Source organism: Nelumbo nucifera, chromosome 5 (assembly GCF_055504915.1).
Source record: "Nelumbo nucifera cultivar China Antique chromosome 5, China Antique-T2T, whole genome shotgun sequence".
Taxonomy (NCBI): domain Eukaryota; kingdom Viridiplantae; phylum Streptophyta; class Magnoliopsida; order Proteales; family Nelumbonaceae; genus Nelumbo; species Nelumbo nucifera.
The window spans coordinates 79246152-79267668 of NC_142653.1; the positions used below are offsets into that span (position 1 = coordinate 79246152).

Here is a 21517-nt window from a genome sequence, read left to right on the forward strand (position 1 = left end):
TAACACACTATTGAATAAATTGAAAAAAGTATTTATTTTTGCTATTTTTGTAAAAAGTTGAAAAAACCTCAAAAATCTTGAGTTTTGGAGGTTGTTTTTGGGTCTTTTTTTTTTTTTTTTTTTTTTAGGATTTTACAATCCAAGATTGTGTAAGGATGATTTGGTGAGTTTGGGAGAGAGAGCTTTTGGAGAGAGTTAGAAGCCTTTTTTCTCAAAAAATTTTAATTCATTTTTTGCCTATAGGAAGTCGTACTGTATCAGCCGATACATCCCGATACGGCTACGATACGGTCCCCATACATCCCAATACGCCCGGATACAGGTACAATATGCCCCCAATATGCCCCGATACGGTCATGATACGAGGTTGGCACAACGAAAAGACATGATATAAATGATTTTCTATTGTTTCCCGTGCCGGCCCCTTAAATATACGACACGTATCGGCCGATACGGGCCGGTACTTTGCGAAATTTTGAACCTTGGTTTACCCTAAAAGTATCTCTAGACAACTTTGGTGTTACTAATAACAGAATCACATATGAGTTTGATGATGAGATCTAATGAACCTATGCCAATTACTCTTGAAGACTTTTCCTGCATTGATGCACCTGAACATTAAATGTTCTCCTTTATTAATTTGGAGAAGACTGAGAAGTTGCTTTTTAATGCACTTATTAGTCAGACTGGAACTTTTTTTTATCAGTTCAGTTTGGGTCAGTTTTTGATCAATTCAGTTTAGGCCATTCTGCAAAAGAAAGAGCTGTTTTGCATACATTGGATAGGGAATCTATTTGATTGTATATTGGGGGTTCACCACCATATAGTATCTCTATCTCACCACCATATGGTGAGAGTTCCATTTTAACTATGTATATGACAAAATGCTGTATGCTAACCTTTTAAAAAGATGCTGTACATTAAACTTCACCATTTCACTCTATTAGGAAGAGGAACAATGTCCAGGCTGCCTGAAATATTTCGAAGCATGCATACATTTGTGCAGACTCCTCGACTAACCAGATTCTCTCTCCAACCCCCCAAGACTGTAAGTCTCAATCAATTTCTGTATTATTCTAGATGACTTTTATATTTCCGAACTTGTTGTCCAACCTGCTTTCTGATTTCTATTCTCATGCTTTCTTTTATTGATGTTTACATTTTTGAGTACTCATTCCAGTAAAATCCAAAAGTTACTTTTTTTGTGATTTAAATGTTTTTCCTTTTGTTTTCCTTAACTGCATAGCAAAATGCTCCATGAACTAGTGCAGACTTCAAAAGACTTGCTGATTAGCTTTATTTGTCACTGTAAAAAGTTCTGCTCTTTTTCACATCAATTTTTTGAAGCTTTTTTATTGGATGTCTCTGATCTTAAGAACTTGGATGAAGGGGACTCAAAAATAGTGGTATCTTGGACCAATTCAAACGGTAATGTTCCTTGGATCTATAGACATCCATTAAGGGAAATAGTAAGCATAGCAAGGGAACTTAAGGCCTTGTTCACATGGATCAGGAGAACTGCAAATGGAATGGCTGATTCTCTAGCTAAATAGGGAGTTCAAAGGCAACAGCTTTTTCTGGGCTCTATTGTAACTATTTCTGGTGCAATGTCTGCATCTAGCTGCAGTAATCCTGTATTTATTTCTCTTAATTGAATAAAATTCTCATTTTTCTGTTTGATGGTTTTGGTATCCAGTTCATCTGGATCTCTAGACTTCCCCCTTAAAGTTAAAATTGAGCCCAATACTCAAGGAATGGTTTTTGAGATGGTCTAATTGTTAATTAAGGTCCGGATTGAGTGAATGGAAGATATGAAACTATGGTAGAAATCTTTAGATTTGGAATTAATTCAACCCGCCTCCTAAATATGAGGAACAGATTTAGGATGCTGGTAAACTTAAGAAATATTTGGAGATTCTCAGTTTGTATTTGGCTGGAAAATTTGTGATGTCAAATCCTGATGTCAAGCAGATTTAGGATTATATCAGTTTGTAGTGGGAGGTTGGGGGTGAAATGGAAGTTTGTGGACTGGGGAAGGGCTTTTTCTCTTCGTTTTTTTGAATAAGTTGGATCTGGAGAAGATTCTTTCTTCTGAAAGGGAACAAGTTTGGTCCCTGAATTACATCTTGATTTGTTGTATCCTGGAGCAGGAATGCTGGATAAGAGACCTCCCCTGAATTAGTTTGGATTCAGTGGCTGGGGTAGGCTACATGTGTGGTGTTTCCAAGTCTTTTCTGTTATCAATGAGGCAGTAGGGCACTTTGTTACAGTGATCGGAGAACTGCAACCTTGTCATTGTAAATGACAAGATTGCTTGTAGAGGTGGATGGTGTGAATTAGATTCCTTTGGCAATGGATAATGTAGGTTTTAGCAGCGTTATTCTACCTCCCAGAGAAATATAGATTTTACTACCTCTCCATCTTTAGAATGCCCAAAAAGGAGGTTTTGAAGATTGAAAAGATTATGAGAGACTTTTTGTGGAACCAGGAGAGGATAGAAGGGACCACTTGGTCAATTGGGAATTGTTTGTAAAAGGAGAGAGAAAGGGGGGCTAGGTATAGGCAACTTAGGGAAGAAGAGCTTAGCTTTGCTGGGTAAGTGGTTGTGGAGGTGGCCTCTGGAAAGGGAGATATTATGGCATCAGGTGATACAGAGTGGACATGGACAGGCATGCAATGGTTGGGATGTGGGCTTGTCAGTTTGAGCAAATTTGGCCTCACTATGGAAGGCTATTCATGGTATCCTTCCTCAGTACCTAAGTCACATTAGGTATGTTTTGGTTGGAGACGGAGTTCTTTTTTTGGAGGATATTTTGGTTGGCTCTTCCTCTTTAAAGGATCTCTTTTCCTTCTTATTTATTCCATTAGTTTATAAAATATCAATTTTGAATACTATTATTTTAATTTTTAATTGGAGTTGTTGAACATAAATATATTTATTTGTTTAGATGGACGCAAAAGTTATTATGTTTCATTTATTGTCACAATAACCAAGGTGGTCTAGTGGTTGAATGTCGCATTTAAGGTTTGGGCATAAAAGTGACTTGGGTTCAAAACATAATAGGAGCATTTTTTTAATAGAGACGTGGCATGCAGACACATGGTATCAATGTGTATTTGCCCGTATTGTTGTGTATTGGATCAATACAATACGATACACACCGATACAGGCCCGTATTGACCCAATATGCACAACTCAAGGGATACACCCTTGATTGTAGCTTATCCCATATCTATAAGCATCAATACTGATACGATATGCCCCGTATTGAGCATATCATATCGATATTTCAATCCTTGCAACTTACCTATGGGCCAATTGTATATGAATACACCTCTTAACTTTTTAGTTGAGAGGGACAAAAGAGAAGGTTATTGTTCCTTTTGATTAGTGATCACCTCATTTGTTAAATTCTCTGACTACCGTTATTTTGATCTCTCTACTACCCTTTCAAAGGATGCTAGAATCACAACCTTTGTCTTTTAGCACTGGCTTGAATTATTGTGTAATAGCTAACAAGTTCCTTGCACCATTTTCAACTTTGTTGCATCCTTTCATGATTTTTGTAAGAGATTAATGATGGTCATAACAGAAATAGGAAATTGTTTTGTCTTTAATCAGTTGCTTGTACTAGTTGATAGTATGGTTACATTTACTTCAGTGTAACCGGTTCATTGTCACTCCACTTGTTACCTGCAAGTGTGTTGATTTCCCTACTTAAATCTCGCAAACCCTTTTTGCCAGGTAGAAGTGGAATTTTGTGATGGGAAAGTGTTCAACCTGTCAGCAGAGTTTCTTCGAATATATAGCCCAGCTGCCAACAACAAGATCAGGTCAGCAGGAGGTGAAAGGGTAATAATTTGATCAACTTTCTACTAACTGTTAATTTGTTTCGTCATGCTTCTTATCCCTCTGTGAATTTTCAGATTCTTCAGGAAGCTAAGGTAAATATCAATGTTAGGTTTGGAAGGAAAAAGGCTTCTAGACCCATCATACTCATTATAGATTTCCTTCAGGAAAATCAACTTGGTCAGATGATTCTGACCACTAACCCTACTGATCTACATTTGCTGAAAAAGGGAATAAAGAAAAGTAACAAAAAGGAAAAAAAGAACTATACAAATTTCTTCTCTTTATTCTTCAATATCTATTATCAATCTCTCTAAATCACTGAGAGCTTTAAACGGGTTGGGTAGTTAGGATCATTAAATGACTTTAACCTAAAGGATCTCTGATATAGGAGTAATCAAATGGATACTTCCAGCTCTCTGATACCTCGTCAACACAATGGGACCAATGCTTGACTGGCACTTACATATACATTTTGCTTAGTTCCTAACCTTAATCTAATTCTGAAAAGTTCCAACTCCATAAGATAGTTTATTTCTTTGTTTATTTTTACTGGTAAGAGGGAAAGCGTCTCAAAGAAAAAATCCGAACTAAAATCATAATAACCAGTTGTAAATCACACCTACAATTAGGGGTGGCAACGAGCCGAGCTTTTCACGAGCTGTTCGAGCCCAATTCATTGGTTCGATTATTAAACGAGCCGAGCTCGAGCCTACTAGAGCTTGGCTCATGAAGCTTGTGAGCCGGCTTGAATATATATAAGATAAAATTATAGAAAATAATATATATAATAAAAATATTATAATTATTAATTATTATAATTCTTAAATTTTTAAATAAAAAATAAAAAATATTTTATATATAATTTTTATTTTTATAAAATATTTTTATAATAAAATATTTATAAAATATACAATAAAATATTTTTATAAAATATAAAACGAGCCAAGACGAGACGAGCTCAAGCTTATGAACTCTTGACTCAAGCTGCGCTCGAGCTTGGTACTATTCGGCTCGGCTCGAATCCACCCCTACCTACAACAATATAAATGAAAAGAAAAGAAATAGGAGAAAAGGAGATTGAAGAGAGAGAAGTGATGGAGGAAGATGGAAGAAAAGGAAGAAGAGAGTTGTTCTAAAACCTCTCTTCAGCCCCCAATGATCTCTTTTATTCTTTTGTTGTAAAATATAAGGACAATTACATTAGTGCCCTTAGTAGGGCGTCCATCACTAAAGACAACAATAAAAAACAATTAAAAACAAGAAAACGAGCCCATAACTAAGGTCCACTACCTACTAAAACAAGTCATAAACATAACTTAAAGGAAAACAAAGAAACTAAGGCCCATTCGGCCCATTATCTCTACACTCCCCCTCAAGCTGAGGCTGAGCGTAGATATTAGTCATGCCCAACTTGCTTACACAATGTTGTAACTTTGCCTTGGGGACACCCTTGGTTAGAACATCTGCTAACTGTTGCTGATCAACTTCAATATGTTTTGTCTTATCATGCTGAACTGGGTTGTGATTTATGTTGATCACAGCCTGATTATCATAGTAAAGCATTAAGGGTTTATCATGTGTAATACCCATCTCCTCTAGAAGTGACCTGAGCCATAATAACTTTGAAACTCCATGTGCCATTGCCCTATACTTTGTCTTAGCCAAAGACCTGGCTACTACTGACTGTTTCTTTCTCCTACAGGAGACAATGTTCCTTGCAACCAAGGCACAGTAACCCAATGTAGATCTCCTATTGTCAATACTACCGGCACAATTGGCATCTGTGTAAGCCTCTAGCTTCATGTGTCCATGCCTAGAGAAGTGGATACCCTTTTCCTAGAGTTCCCTTCAAGTAACATAGAACTTGTTCTGCCGTAGCCATATGTGTGTCTCTAGGGGCATGCATAAACTGACTGATCACACTAACAACATATGAGATATCTAGTCGTGTCATGCTAAGGTATAACAACTTCCCCAAAAGTCTCTGGAAAACTCCCCTGTCTACCAAAAGCTCACCATCATCAGCTGAGAGTTTATGGTTAGCATAGAGGTGTAAATCGGGTCGTGCCGCCTGCGGCCCGGCACGATGGTCCGTGCCGTGCTGGGCCTGGGGTTCGAAGTCCACGGGCCAGCATGGCACAACACGACCAAATGCCTGGCCCGACACAGCCCAACACGACCCATAAATATGCATAATATTTATATATTTTATATATTTATATATATAATATATAATATATTGTATAAATTATAACTATATAGTAATATATAGTATATAATATATTAATAAAATAAACAATTTTTTTTTCAATTTTTTTATACTAATTTATTTAATTATTGTATATATAAGCAATTGTATACATCAAAATTCATATAAAATTAAAATTTTAAGTTTTTTTCAATTTTTTAAATAAATAGGCCAAAATAGCTTTGGCCCGGTCCATGGCCCGACTTGGGCCAAGGCTTGGCCCACGGACCAGGGCCGTGCCGGGCCGACCCCCAAAATTTTCATCGGGGAGGGCGACACAGCCCGTGATGGCTCGTGGGCCAGCATGGCATGACCCACTTTACACCTCTAGGTTAGCATCAGTAGGTGTAGAAACAGGTTTGGCACCAAGTTTCCTCGTCTTTATGAAAAGATTTAACACATACTTCCTTGGTAGATGAAGATGCCATCTTTAGACCTAGCAACTTCGATTCCTAGGAAATTGTTAGAAGGGTTAAGATCCATCATATGGATGCTGAACCATACTAGATGGAAGGGTTAGGATCCTTTTGGGAATTGAATTCTCTATGTTTTGAAACATTGCATTTTTCAAGATCGGTCTTGCATTGAATTGGACCAGATTTGAAACCGATCAAAGAGGGAGATTTATACCTGATACGAATACCACAAATGCAGATCCCAAGGTGGAATTTCATGCCCAAATCAGTCTTAAAACCAGCCTCTATTGAAGATGGTGCAATGTATAGGTGAAGCTGATTCAACAACAAAGTTTTCAGTAAAACTGCAACCCAACTGCTTGGATCGAATTGGGGAAGGTGAGCCTAAAACTTCTTGGAATTTTTTTTGCAAAAATCAAAAGAAAACTGATCTTTATCAGTCCTTGAAAGCCTAGGTCATGATAGGGCTTCTTGGAAAACAAAAGAGAAGAAGAGAGAACAAGAGAGAGTGGTGTCCTAGTCTGCTTCGCCCTCTTCTTCTTTTATCTGCTCATGAAGCACTCTCCTAATAAAATTAGGAGATAATCCAAATCTAATTTGGATCTGGACTCTATTAAGAGATAAGCCTTATCTTCTTAAGAGGATGGGTGCTCCATACTCATTTCCAAATCCAAATTTGATCTAGAGCAAGTTGTCATGTGACAACTTACTTAATCTTATTAATTATGGGCCTTACGCCCATTTCCTTCAAAGGATCACAACCCAAGGTGTTACATGGCCAACTTAGTCCTGATTTGTATGGCGTGGAACCCCACAAGACCTCACATAAGTCCACATGGGTTTGGCTCAGCCTCGATGAAAATGCTTGGCTGAATTCACTGCTACACGTAGTGAACCCCTGAGTACATCACTATGGGCTCAATATGGGCCCAAAATTTACACTTAAATGATCATTGAATTCAGCCATCCTATGAAGATCCAAGGATAATGGACTTAAATAAGATAAAGCCCATCAGGTAATCAGCCCTTAATGGTCTCTTACACTTAACCTCTTGGCTTATAATGATCAAACACTGCCCGATAGGGAAGGAACTCTCCCCTGGCTGCAAGGTGCACTGTCACACTCTCTGCTTGAATGGATCTCGGGAATTAAAACCTTTTGCAAAAATTTTTTAATAAAACATATATATATATATATATATATATCATATAAATATAGTAGTCTAGTAGGACTACAATCAGTCCTAGATATAATGTGCAATAAACAAAGAAAAATAGGTTTGAGAAAGAGAGAAGAAGAAGGAGAGAAGAAGAGAAGGAGAAGATGAAGAGGAGAATTCAAAAAGTGTGGGTTAACTAGAATTGTTGCCCCACTCAGCTATTTATATTAATAATCAAAATAAGGGGAAAAATGTTGAATTAACCCTACTGCTTACATAAAAGAAATAACTACGAACTGAAAATAACTACTACTAATCATAAATAAACAAGCAACATTGGGGACCACATAAATAACATAGTGGGGACCACATTAATGTTCTCTACACTCCCCCTTAAGTTGGGAATAGATGTTTGTCATTCCCAACTTGCATAGGTTTGCTTCTAACTTTGTCTTTGAAACTACCTTAGTGAAGAGATCTGCAAGTTGCACGTTTGAGGTGATATATGGAAGACACACTTCTTGTGAAGCAACTCTTTCTCTGATAAAGTGTCGGTCCACTTCAATATGCTTAGTTCTATCATGTTGTACCAGATTGTGGGCTATGTTAATAGCAACCTGATATTCACATTGCAGCATTAGGGGCTTCTCATAAGTAATACCCAACTCCTCAAATAGGGATTTCAACAATAGTACTTCAGCCACACCATTTGCCATGGACCTATATTCAGCTTCAACACTAAAGCGAGCAATAACATTTTGTTTCTTACTCCTCCAAGAAACAAGATTACCTCTTACAAAAGCACAATACCTAGAGGTAGACCTCCTATCATCAACACATCCAGCCCAATCAACATCTGTGTAAACTTCTATTTTCTTGTGACCATTATCTTTGAATAGTATACCTTTGCCTAGACATCTCTTCAAATATGTCAGTATCCTCTCAACTACAAGTAGGTGAGTAGTTCTAGGAGAATGCATATACTAGCTAACAACACTGACGGCATAACTAATGTCTGGTCGTGTGAGACAAAGAGAAGTTTTCCAACTAACCGTTGGAACATAACTTTATCTTCAAGGGGCTTTCCACCTTCTACACTGATCTTGTGATTTTGTTCAATAAGTGTGTCAACAGGTTTAACACCTAGCTTCCCTGTTTCTTCCAACAAATCAAGAACATACTTTCTTTGGGAAACAAAAATCCCATGCTTAGACTGAGCTACCTCAAACCCAAGAAATACCGTAGCTCTCCTAGGTCTTTGACCTCAAATTTTTGGTGAAGGAGTTGCTTAAGAGAGTCAATCTCATGGGTATCACTCCCTGTCACCACAATATCATCCACATATATAGCAAGTAGTGTTAAGGAGGAATCCACTTTCTTAATAAAAAGAGTGTGATCTGACTGGGCCTGCACATAGCCAAAATTTTCAAGAGCTTGTATGAATCTATCAAACTAGGCTTTGGGAGATTGTTTCAATCCATATAAGGCCTTGTTCAGCCGGCAAACCTTCTTTCCTGTTTCTGCATTATAAAATCTAGGAGGCAACTGCATGTACATTTCTTTTTGCAAGTCACCATTGAGGAAGTAATTTTTAACATCCATCTAAAACAAAAACCATGAGTAATTGGCTGCAAGAGATAATAAAACTCTGATAGTGTTCGGACCCATTTGGCGCGTCTTTCAGCGCAGTCTTTAAGTTATTTACAAGTCGGGAAGACCGATTTTCGGTTTATTCCTGTTTGGCTCGCGGAAGATTTAGCCGCCAAAAGACGATGCGCCGAAAAGACACAAGAAGCCCATTTCGGGCTGATTTCGGGAAGCTTCAAATGAAGCTTCCCGCATCTTTTGCATTTTAATCTCGCGTGGAAAGACGCGGGCAGACGCATGAAAAGACACGCGTCTGCTAAACTGTCTTCAGGCTGCCTAGATCTTATGTCAAAAGCTCAGTGCACCTTTTGACTGTCTGAGCTACAAGAAGATCTTCTCAAAAATATGCGCCAAACAAGCCCTACATCTTTGCTACTGGTGCAAAAGTCTCCAAGTAGTCTATGCCATATGTCTGAGTAAATCCCTTTCAATGGAACCATCAGCATTATGCTTCACAGTAAACACCCATCTACATCCAACCGGTTTCTTCCCTTTAGGTTGATCAACTAGCTCCCATGTATTGTTTTTCAGAAGGGCATCCATTTCTACCTTCATTGCATCCTTCCACTTAAGTATTGACAAGGCTTCCTGCATTGTTCTGGGAATGGGAATAGCAGCAATGGATGCCAAAAAGGACTTGTAAGATGGAGACAAATGATCATAAGACAAGAATTGGGAAATACAATGAGTTGTAGATGAGGTACAACGGCGTTTCCCTTTACGAATTGCAATGGGAAGGTTAAGGTCATCCAATGGAGGTGAAGGCTCAACAACGGAAGGTATCTCATCTGTAATGGAAGATGAAGGAACTGTGGTACCCGGATCTGGATCCACAAAAGGAATTGGGGCTGGCCTGGATTGTTGATGACCAAAATCAACCTGCCTCCACCATATGTGATAAACTCTCAAATCCCGACACCTCTGACATCCCTCCTTACTACACTCCCCCTTTAGTGATTAGGACAAGTAATGGAATTTTTGATGAATGAGCCCCCACCTCACTACTCTTACCCTGATAAGAAACCCTAGGATAATAGGCTACATTCTCAAAGAAAGTGACATCCATAGAAACAAATTTCCCCTCAAAAGTAGGTACATAGCAGCAATATCCCTTTTGAGTTTGTGCATAACCAAGGAAAATGCATTTTGAAGCTTTAGGATCAAATTTGGAACAATAAGGTCCAAGGGTCTATATAAAGCAAGTACATCCAAAGATCTTAAGGGGAATGGTGAACAACTCTTTATCAGGATATAAAAGGGTGAATGGAGCTTTCATGTCTAGAACCCGTGAAGGAACTTGGTTGATGAGCTAAACATAATGCTTTTAGCCACTTCCAATATGTGTCTATTCTTCCTCTCAGCAACCCCGTTCTATCGAGGTGCATGAGGACAGGTACTCTAATGGATAATCCCATGGTCAAGGAAATATGAGGCTAATGGTTTTGCAAAATAATCTTTTGCATTATTGGATCTTAATATTTTGATTTGATCCCAAACTGAGTTAAAATCATCTGATGATTTGGGTTAAGGTAGAAACCTCATCTTAAAAACGCATAAGGTAAACCCACGAAAATCGAGTATAATCATCAACAAACAACAAGAAATATCTATACCCCCCCACCCCATAGCAGTAATATGATAAGGTCCCCAAACATTGGTATGCACAATTTCAAAAGGAATACCACTTTTTTATTACTCAAGGAATAGGTTGTTCTACAATGCTTTGCAAGCTCACGACTTTCTCATTTCAAATTGAACATCTGGACAGACTCAAATAAACTAGGAAACAAACTTTTCAAAGACCTAAAAGATAAATGACTTAACCGATTATGCCAAAGCATAACCTGACCAACAGACTGAGAAACAAAAGACCTCCTAACTTTACTATCTTCCCCATGTGAGCTCCCTCCAAACAGGTAGATTCTATTCGTCTCACGGCCAATCCCAATCACTTTCCTTGTCTCCAAATCCTGAAGAACACATCGATCAGGAAAAAATGTTACTAATCAATTTTCGGTTTTAGTGATGCTACTGACTGAAAGCAAATTAGTACTAAGTTAAAAACATGTAAAATTGAAGACAAAGAAATGGAATTAGACAATTTGATGTCTCCTTTGCCAGAAATGGGAACAAGAGAGCCATCAACAATAAACACTTTGTCTCTGCCAGAGGATAGGTGATAGGTAGTAAACAGTGTGGACAAGCCAGTTATATGATCAGATGCACCTGAATCTATCACCCAACAAGGTTCAGTGTTACTTGGGGCTGATGACTGAGATAATGGTGCTGAATTGCCAACTTCACTCTCCAACTGAGTCAGAGCAGTCCAAACAATAGCTAAGGTGTCTAGGGATGTAGCTCTTGTGCTTGATGAGGATGAACCATTAGTAGTAACAACCACATTGGCATTTCTTCTTTTGTTTCTGAGCTTTGCTGGAACTAGATGTGGATGTAACTTCCAACAGGTGTCTTTAGTATGTTTAGGTTTCTTGCAGTGTTCACATACTAGCTCCCTCTTATCTTCCTTCTTCATATCCCTCTCGTTATCACCCCCAAACTTTGGTTTGACTGCTGCCAAGGCTGATTTAAAGGGTTGATGTTGCAACATAACCTTTCTCCTACTCTCTTTACTATGCACTAAGGAGTAGATTTGTGATAAGGTCACACTTTTTTCATGAGAAATTGTTGTCTCACAATATCATATTCAGAATTCAGACCAGCTGGGAATTTAAACACCCTATTAGTTTCAACTTGCTTTTTGTAAGTTGTCCATCCTTTTGACTTTCCCACTCAATTGTTTCTGGGTGATCAATTTTATGCCACAAGGATTTCAAGGTTGAGATGTAAACTGAGACTGGTTTCTCTCTTTGCTTAAGGTTATTAACTTCACATTTTAGCTCATAGGCCCTAGCAACATTAAGAGGTTGGGAGTAGGTTTCTTTCATGATATCCCAAATTTCCTTGCGCTCAGTTTGGAAGCAGTAAAAATGCAAATATGTAGAGTGAAAAACCTTATATTTTCTATTATTTTGTATGTATTTGCACTGTACATATTTGCATTTGTACTCCTTCAAAACTGAGCCTTAGCTGTTTTTGCCCACAAGTAGTTTCGGCTGATGTGAGGTTGCATGGAGTTGCACAGCTATGTCATAACCAAATAATTCTCCTGAACCCATTTGGCATAGGTTTGGTTCTCCTTAGTTGGTTCCTTCACATCCCCCAACAAATAATTCAGTTTTCCTCTACCCCCAATGGCCATCATGGCTGATTGGGCCCATTCCAAGTAATTTGATCCGTCAAACTTGATAGTGGTAATCTGAAAAGTGTTCTCAGACATGTTACTAGAACCACCAGCCCCCAAAAACCTTCCCCTTGATTCTTAAACTCCATTCTTGTCAATCCCTCTCAAGATATTGGTCAAAAAAGCACCCCTTTTAGTACTGAAATAAGTAAAATTGCACCCAGAATTTGCTAACAGCTGACCTAGAAGGGTGAAATAGGTTCGACAATCACCCAGAAATATTGGAGCAGGTCTGTTAGTTTTCCAAAAAGCAATATCACTCAGTCTTGAGTGCTGAAACAGGTCTAATTATTGCCCCAGAATTGGCAACAGTCAAACTTTAGGGTTTCAATCCTAGAACTGATTGTAGGTCAAGAAAGAAAGCCTAAAACTCGGGAGAAAACTAGAGAACTTTCAACCGCACCTACCAGATTAATAAAAAAAGTTTTTTTTTAGGATCAATCTCAAGAACAAACACCAACTTACTCAGAAAAGTCTGGCCGCCACCTTCAAACCAAGGTCTAAACCCTAATCTCAACCGGATTAGACTAACATGAGAAGTCCTAGGTTGGCTCTGATACCAAGTAGTCTAGTAGGACTACAATCAGTCCTAGATATAATGCACAATAAACAAAGAAAAACAGGTTTGAGAAAGAGAGAAGAAGCAGAGAAGGAGAAGACGAAGAGGAGAATTCAAAAAGAGTGTGGGTTAACTAGAATTGTCGCCCCATTCAGCTATTTATATTAATAATCAAAATAAGGGGAAAATGCTGAATTACCCCTACTGCTTACATAAGCAAAAAAAAGAAATAACTACCACTAATCATAAATAAACAAGCAACAATGGGGGCCACATAAATAACATAGTTTGGACCACATTAATGTTCTCTACAAATATATTTTGCAAAACCAAATCTCAAACACAGATGAAATCCATTGCCGACAGTTTAGGTTTTCATCAGAGAGAGTATGAGCCCTATCATTCACTTTGTCCAACAAAGGGGCCAATCCTATCAGTATGATCACCCACTCAAGTGAATTCTCAGACTACCCCAACATACCCAGGTTTTGACCTTTGATAGATCTCATTGATTGGTATATCAAAGACAACCCAATCCAACACCTAGTGTAATACCATAATCAAGTCTAGGGGTTTTATGTAACTTTCCAGTTTTGCCCATCAATCTCCAAGGTCTAGGGCATAACTGGAAAATGGTCCGGGTTCAGTGTTTCATCCAAACACACACTGCATGTATTTTGAGTCTTACCTTAGTAGCTGAGACAAACTGTCCCAACTTCTTTGGTAGCACATCAGTGTCAGCCTTGGTAGGATAAATTCTCCAAGTCTATCCAATGGTTAAGAACATTCTAAACTAACACAAGTCTCATAAGCATCCAGTTTAAGGGATAGTTACACAGTCTAATAGAAATAATAATGTACATTTATTCATTTACAATAAATGTATCTATACATCAATCTGATTGGAGCTAAAGGCATACACTGTCTAATAGAAATATTTCAATTCTCCTAAATCCTTAATTTCAAATTTTAAGCTATGGAGTGTCTTGAGTGCCTGAACTTCCTTTGTATCACGCCCTGTAATGACAATATCATCAACATAAACAATGAGGAAGGTAACCTGAGTGTCTTCAAGTTGCATACCTTGCCCTGCATTTCCTTACCATACATACCCTGCGGAAGTGACATAAACCTTTTCAATCAAGTCTCCATTTAAGAAAGCATTCTTCACATCAACTTGATATAGGGGCAATCATAACTCATTGCCAAGGATAACAGAACTCTCACTGTGGTCACTTTTGCAATTGGTGAGAAAGTTTCCATATAATCAACTCCATATACCTAAGTATAACCCTTGGCTACTAGCCGAGCCCTATACCTCTCAATGGTTCCATCAACATGATATTTAATAGTGAACACTCACTTACATCCCACTAGTTCCTTCCCATGAGGTAAATCCACAATATCCTAGGTATGATTTTTACAAAGTGCTTCTATTTTAGTTCTCATAGTCTCTCTCCATTCTGGCTTAGACAAGGCCTCTGTACTGGCATGGGTATAGGCTGAGATGAAATGGAAGCTAAGAAAGAATAATAAGATGGGGATAATAGGCTATAAGACAGGCATTTGGAAATACAATGTGTTGTACATTTTCTCTTAACCTTTTCTCACAGCAATAGGTAGGTCCAAGTCTAGGAAGGGAGGTTTTGGAGCAGGCAGTGAAGGACTTGTCCTCTCTTTAGGGGTTGAGAGTGTCTGAGGTTCAACTGTAGATGAGGGAACAACCTGATCATGTCGTAGCCTTTGTCTCTGATAACACCTCTGAACAATAAGATGAGTAATGAAAATTGGAGGACTAGTAGTAGGAGGATGAGGAGCAATAGGAATGGTAGAACTAGGAGATAAAGGCTCTACCATTGGAACAAAAGGAACCATAGGAGACTCAACCTTAGGATCAACAGGAGAAGGGAGAGGAAATGGTGAAGAAAACAGTTCAACGGAATGCTCCCCCTCAAAAGAATGACCATAAAATGAAAGTGACTCTATAAAGGAAACATCCATGGAGACAAAAATGAGTTCCACTAGTGGGATCAAAACAGTAATAGCCCTTTTATGTAGAGGCATACCCTAAGAAAATGCACTTCTAGACCTTAGGTTCAAACTCATGTCTCTGAGAGCTAGGGACATGAACATAATATGTGCACCCAAAGACACAAGGGACTAGGAAATAATTCACTCTCAGGAAACAAAACAACAAAGGGAGATTTGAACCCCAAGACTCAAGAAGGCATGCGGTTAATAAGGTAGGTAGCTGTCATCACTGAACCACCCTAAAATCTCACTGAAACATGGGATGTTCCTGGCTACTTCAACAACATGTTGATTCTTTCTCTCTGTTATTCCATTCTGTTTTGGAGTACGAGGACAAGAACTTTGATGTATAACCCCAAACTTCTCAAAGTATGAAACAAGATCCTTCTTAAAATATTCCATAGCATTATCTGATTGAAAGATCTTGATGTAGGTATCAAATTGTGTAAGCACAAATTCATGAAACTGTTTTACAAGTTTGGGTGTTTCAGCACGGGAATGCACAAGATAAAGCCAGGTGTAACGAGAAAAATAATCAATAAATAGAATAAAATATTTATAACCACCCATACAAGGTAAATGGTGTGGCCCCCACACCTAGAGTGAAAAATATGAAAATGAACTATAGATCTTTTATTACTTGTAGAATAATAGTTTTTACAATGCTTTGACAACTTACATCACTCACAATGTAGATTTGACAACTTAGTTTCTTCAAATAAAGCTGGAAAAAAAAACTCAACGAATAAAAAGAAATATGACTCAAATGATAATGACATAACATTATACAACTGACCGACTCTGACACACTTGAACCAAAAGCTACTCTTGGAGGTGATAGTTGACTTTGTCCAGGCTTATGCAACAGGTATATCCTATTCACCTCATCGCACTCCCAATCACCTTCTGAGAGTCCATGTCCTGTAAAACACAATAAAAAGGGAAAAAGGTCATAATGCAATTCAAAGATTTTGTCAAATTACTAACTGAAAGCAAATTAGTGTTTAATTTAGGAACATGAAGAACTGTGGATAAAGTGAGGGTGTCTAAAGCTCTGATTCCCTTGCTAGAGATAGGAGCAAGAGAGCCATCGGCAAGGGTGATCTTATCTCAGCCAGATAAAAGATTGTAAGTAGAAAATAAATGGGAAACACTAGTCATGTGGTCAGAGGCACTAAAGTCAATTACCTAATGAATCCTACGATTACCTGAGATATAAGCATGATTCACAGTAGCACAAATACCTGAATGGGCATATGTGGATGAAGAAGGAACTGTCTCTAATGAAGTAGGTGTTGTAGCAGTAGACTCCAGGTGACTAATTATTCGGCCATACTTCTCATACTCAACCCTGGTGGCTGCTAGTTAGACCTGGCAAAAAGTTGACCCAACCCGTGAACCCGACCCAACCCAACCCAAAAAAATAGGGTTAGGGTCTTATATTTGGATACCTGAATGTGAGAATGACCCAACCCGACCCAACTCAGAAAAAACTGGGTTGGGTTGGGTTGGGTCATAGGTCAACCCATTGACCCAATTGTCAAGTCTAATTGGGACTATTTATGCATTGTTAGAAGTTTCCACTCTTTAATTTTTTCTATTTAGTCTTTACTCTTTATTGTTTACTCTTTAAATTGTTAATGTTCAAGTTTTTTATTTTATATTTGGAATTTTAAGGTTAATTCCTTTAATTTTGGCATTTTTCATGTAATTTTTCTTTATTTTTTTTAATTTCAGTTATTTTTTAGGATGACCCAAATTGACCCATGGGTCAACCCTAACCCGAACATTTAGGATTAGGATCTAGCATTTGATAACCCAACCCAAAATTCAACATGACCGAAATCAACCCGAAGCGTCTTGACCCAACCCACCCAACCCAATTGCCAGGTCTACTGCTAGTTTCTCTCCTACTACTATGCCCCTGTCCACTCTATGAGGAGGTGGCTACATTTGCATTTCCACCTTTCACATTCTCATTCCCTTTTCCATTATTTACATTCTTGAGTCTAGTAGGTATAAGCTCTGGATGCAGCTTCCAACAGGTGTCTTTAATATGTTTAGGCTTCTTACAGTATTCACAAATAACGTTTTTCTTCCCAATGCTGACCTTCGACTTCTTCCCGACATTAGCATAGTGATCCATTTGTGGCTCTGCAGATTGAACTTGTCTCCTACTCTCCTCATTACTCACCATAGAATAAGCCTGAGATAAAGTTACCTCATCTTTCACCAAAACATTTTGTCTCACAATATCATACTTCGGGTTGAGTCCGGTAAGGAACTCAAAAACCCGATTTCTTTCCACTAGCTTCCTATGTGTTTCAACATCCTTTATATACCCCCAAACCACAATCTCCTGCCAAAGAGATTTTAGCATGGAGAAGTAAATAGCTAAGGGCTTCTCCCCTTGTCTTAGATTAATCACATCATTCTTTAGTTTGTAAGCTCGAGAAACATTCAATTTTTGGGAATAGGTGTCTGTGACATTATCCCATACCTCCTTTGCAGTTTCCATCCACAAGTAGTGCTCGCTAATATGTGGCTGCATAGAATTCACTAACCAACCCACTACTGTGTAATTCTCCCACATCCACCTTTCATAGGTAGGGTCATCCTCCCTCGGTTTCTTCTTGCTCCCGGTGATATAACCCCATTTCCCTCCACTACACACATGTATCTTAATAGACTAAGACCAGGTTAAATAATTGGTCCCATTTAGCTTCACAATGGTCACTACCCCAAAAAGATTCTCCATTGAGCCCCTATGTCCAAACCCGAAATCTGTGGGATATTTGGTTTCTCCTCCAGTTTGGTCCATTGAGTGAAACAAAATCAAAATAAGTCTCAACTAAGCTAGAATTGCTATCCCAAGCAAAAAACTACTCTTCAAACAGCCAAATTTAGAGTTTCACAGGACCTGCCCGAAAGGGAGAAGAGGAGAAAGTTCAACTGCTCCTATCAAAGGTTCTAAAGCCCTGCCCAACTCAGATTGCCCTTAATGAAAATCAAAAGACTACCCTTTGATCTCCAAGCGCCAATTTCAAAGCGTCTCTAGGACCTATAACTAGTTTTCTCCAGTTGTCTGGGGTTTTTGGGAAAAAACTCCAAGAACCTGCCTTGGGCTTGAACTGGGAATGGAAAACTTCACAAAACCTCTCCAAAGCCCCTCCCAACTGGGCTACATAAGCTGCTCCCTAATAAGCTGATCAATTCTCCAAACACTGTGTATGGGCAAAGAGAGAAGAAAGAAAAGAAGGTGAGAACTTGCTCTAATACCAAGTTGTAAATCACACCTGCAATAATCTGAATTAAAAGAAAAGGAGATTGAAGAGAGAGAAGTGATGGAGGAAGAAGATGGAAGAAAAGGAAGAAGAAGAGAGAGTTGTTTTGAAACCTCTCTTCAGCCCCCAATGATCTCTTTTATTCTTTTGTTGTACAAAATAAAGACAATTACATGAGTGCCCTTAGTAGAGCGTCCATCACTAAAGACAACAATAAAAACAAGAAAACAAGTCCATAACTAAGGCCAACTACCTACTAACACAAATCATAAACATAACTTAAAGGAAAACAAAGAAATTAAAGCCCATTCAGCCCATTATCTCTACATAATCAAAAGAATCCTAGGCAGGCTGCATGGACCGTTTGTGATGATAGATGGGCGGTGAGCCTACCAAAAAACTGAGGACTTGGGGGAGTGCCATGCAAGTATGCTTTATCCAGAGGGTCCAGGGTGGATTCTAGTAAATCTGAGATTAATGGTATGACTCCTGTATGTCAGGGTGCACTTGTGGCATATTGGTTTGATGGGGTTATAGGAGACAAAAAGGGAATGTCATTCATTCTGCATGGGAATAAAATGAATATAACCACAATGGCACCAATTTGTTTTTTAATTTTAGGCTATCTTCTAGTTAATCTTGAATTCAAGCTTCCGAACCCCCATAATTGGTTTACTTACTGTCCAATGCTAGTTAGCTTTGGGAAGCTGAACTGCCATTTCTAAGTTGTCAAGGCAACACCTAGGCGTCTAGTCTCTTTTTGGGGCTCACCTTGCCTAAACGTCAAGCGGTTTATATACCACTTTTACAAAGTTTTATAATGTTTTCATATGTTTTTATATTCTTAGTATATAATATTAATATACGCATGATACATTGTATCATTCTATCATTTATTTCACAAAATAATATTTTTTATTGTTAGCTTCTTATTTTGTTGGGGTTTTGAATGATAGATATTCGAAAGCTGAGAACCAAGGAAGACTAACAGGGTTTGAGTAATACAGAGTTCGAACTTTGGAGTCTTAAGCAAGGAACACCAACCAACTGTAGAAGGTATGTTCTTCTTCTCGAAACAAAAAACAGGGACTCTGCCCCTTCTTTTTCTTCTTTTGGAAAAAAAACAGGGTCTCCACCCCTTCTTATTTTTCTTCTTCTAGAACAAAAACAGGGGCTTTGCCACTTCTTCCTTTTTTTGGAACAAAAACAGGGGCTCCGATCCTTCCTTTTCTTCTTCTAGAACAAAAACAAGGACTCAGCCCCTTCTTCGTATATCTGGAACTAAAACAGGGGCTCCTCCCCTTCTTCACCCCCACTTTTGGGTCTTCTTTTTCTGCTTCATTTTCAAAAGACAAGAATAGGGGCTCCACCCCATATGGTGGAAGAAAGAAGGGAGCTCAATGCGGCAGGTTTGAGAATATCTTTGATTCAAAGGAACCCTGTGGTGGAAGAAAGAATAAGAAGACAAGGCTTGGTCAGAAAATAGGTAAAGTTATTTCTTTCAGTGAATCCGTTGTCGAGCTACCTCCTTACTCATCTCAACCATGGAATTTGGATGTGGAGGATCAAAACACTGGCTGATTAGGAGACCAGAAGGAGGGAAGGGAGGTGGGTTCAAGGGAAACAATAATGGAATCAGTAAGGTTGGAAGGAGAGGGAAAGGAAGGAAGGGTAGAAAAGGATGATTGGGAAGCAGGTGCCGACAAGAGACCAAATACTAGTTGCTGTGCTGAGGATTCGGAAGAGGCTTTGGACAAGGACGGGGAATCTGGTTTGTCATCAGTGTACAAGGAGTTCCAAAAGCTTGATGTTCCAGTTGGGAAGATTGGAGTCAATTTAGGTCGATTAAGGAGCATGAACAAGGAAGGAAACATTGTATCTTCAGAAGGATTGAAGAAAGTCAGACACAAATAAGTTTCATTTTGTTCACATGTCGGAGGTTTTTTCAAGGCTAAAAGACGGGTTGATTGGGGTGGGTCCTTCCAATAAATATAAGGCAATCTACAAGAGGAAATTAAAAGTTTTAGATTTGAAGAAGGGTGATGAAAGGAGGGGGGAAGAGTTTCAAGCTGAAAAGGTGGAGAAAATGTCGACTCCGGCAAAGGTATGGAGGTAAGGGTAGGGTCAAGGAATATGGAGGAGGGAGGTTGAGTTGGTACGAGTTGTTTCACTTTGGCTCAACAAGCTGGAGAGGAGGGGGATAAAGCGGAGATTAAGAGCCTAGTTGATAGGGAGATTGGAATTGGCAAGAGCTAAGGTTTATTTTTCTGGGGAGATGAGTTCGCTAGAAGAGCTTTTGAAATTTTTGAAAAGAGCAAAAAGGAAGACAGAATGAAGAAGAAATTGGTAAGGGAAGGAGGTAAGGTCTGGAACAATGATGATGATGGTTATGACGAGACGTTTGAAGCTAAAGGCTAGATGCTTTTGCGGTTTGGGCGGGGGTTTCTTATTCTTCAAAAGAAAATATTTTCCATGTTCCTTTTTGTCTTTTTACTTCTTTTCCTATAATAGAAACAGGGATTGGCCCCTTGTTTTTTCTATCCTTTTTAGTCACTAAGCGACACCTAGGCAACTAAGTGCTCTCTTGTTGCCTAGGTTCGCCTTGGCACCTTGAAAACTATATAAAAGACCATTGGCAGTTTATACAAGTAATATATATTGTTATAGTTCACCTTTTTCCTCATTTTATACTTTAGCAGAGATAATTTTGACCTTTTAACCTCTTCTTCAATAGACCTCTAGGATTTGTCCTGTAAAAACTGTTCCCATGAATTGTATTGCACTGAAGTTCACATGATTAAATGCCTGCATATACCTATTCCTGTATCAGGAACTGGAAAATCATTACTTAGGTAACTTCTACCATCACCGTCATCAGTTAAATCTGATTTCTATGATTTCCTCATTGCTCTTAATGACCTGCCTTATTCCTGAATCAGGTTATACATGGGCGACGTTATGTGGGGATTATGTCTGCAGAACCTGTGGGGAACTATGGAGTAAGGTATTTGAGACTTA

General features: G+C 38.6%; 1 protein-coding gene across 3 annotated transcripts in view; it reads left to right on the forward strand.

Annotated features, from left to right (window-relative positions):
- The window catches only part of LOC104593874 (Myb domain protein), a 37584-nt gene that overhangs the window by 15258 nt on the left and 809 nt on the right, over positions 1–21517 (forward strand). For all 3 annotated transcript variants that reach the window (XM_019197158.2, XM_010253925.3, XM_088887110.1), the window contains exons 2-4: positions 948–1048; positions 3746–3853; positions 21439–21503. In XM_019197158.2, the coding sequence (XP_019052703.1) occupies positions 959–1048; positions 3746–3853; positions 21439–21503 (263 nt within the window). In that variant the 5' untranslated portion in view covers positions 948–958. The remainder of the gene's footprint in view (positions 1–947; positions 1049–3745; positions 3854–21438; positions 21504–21517) is intronic.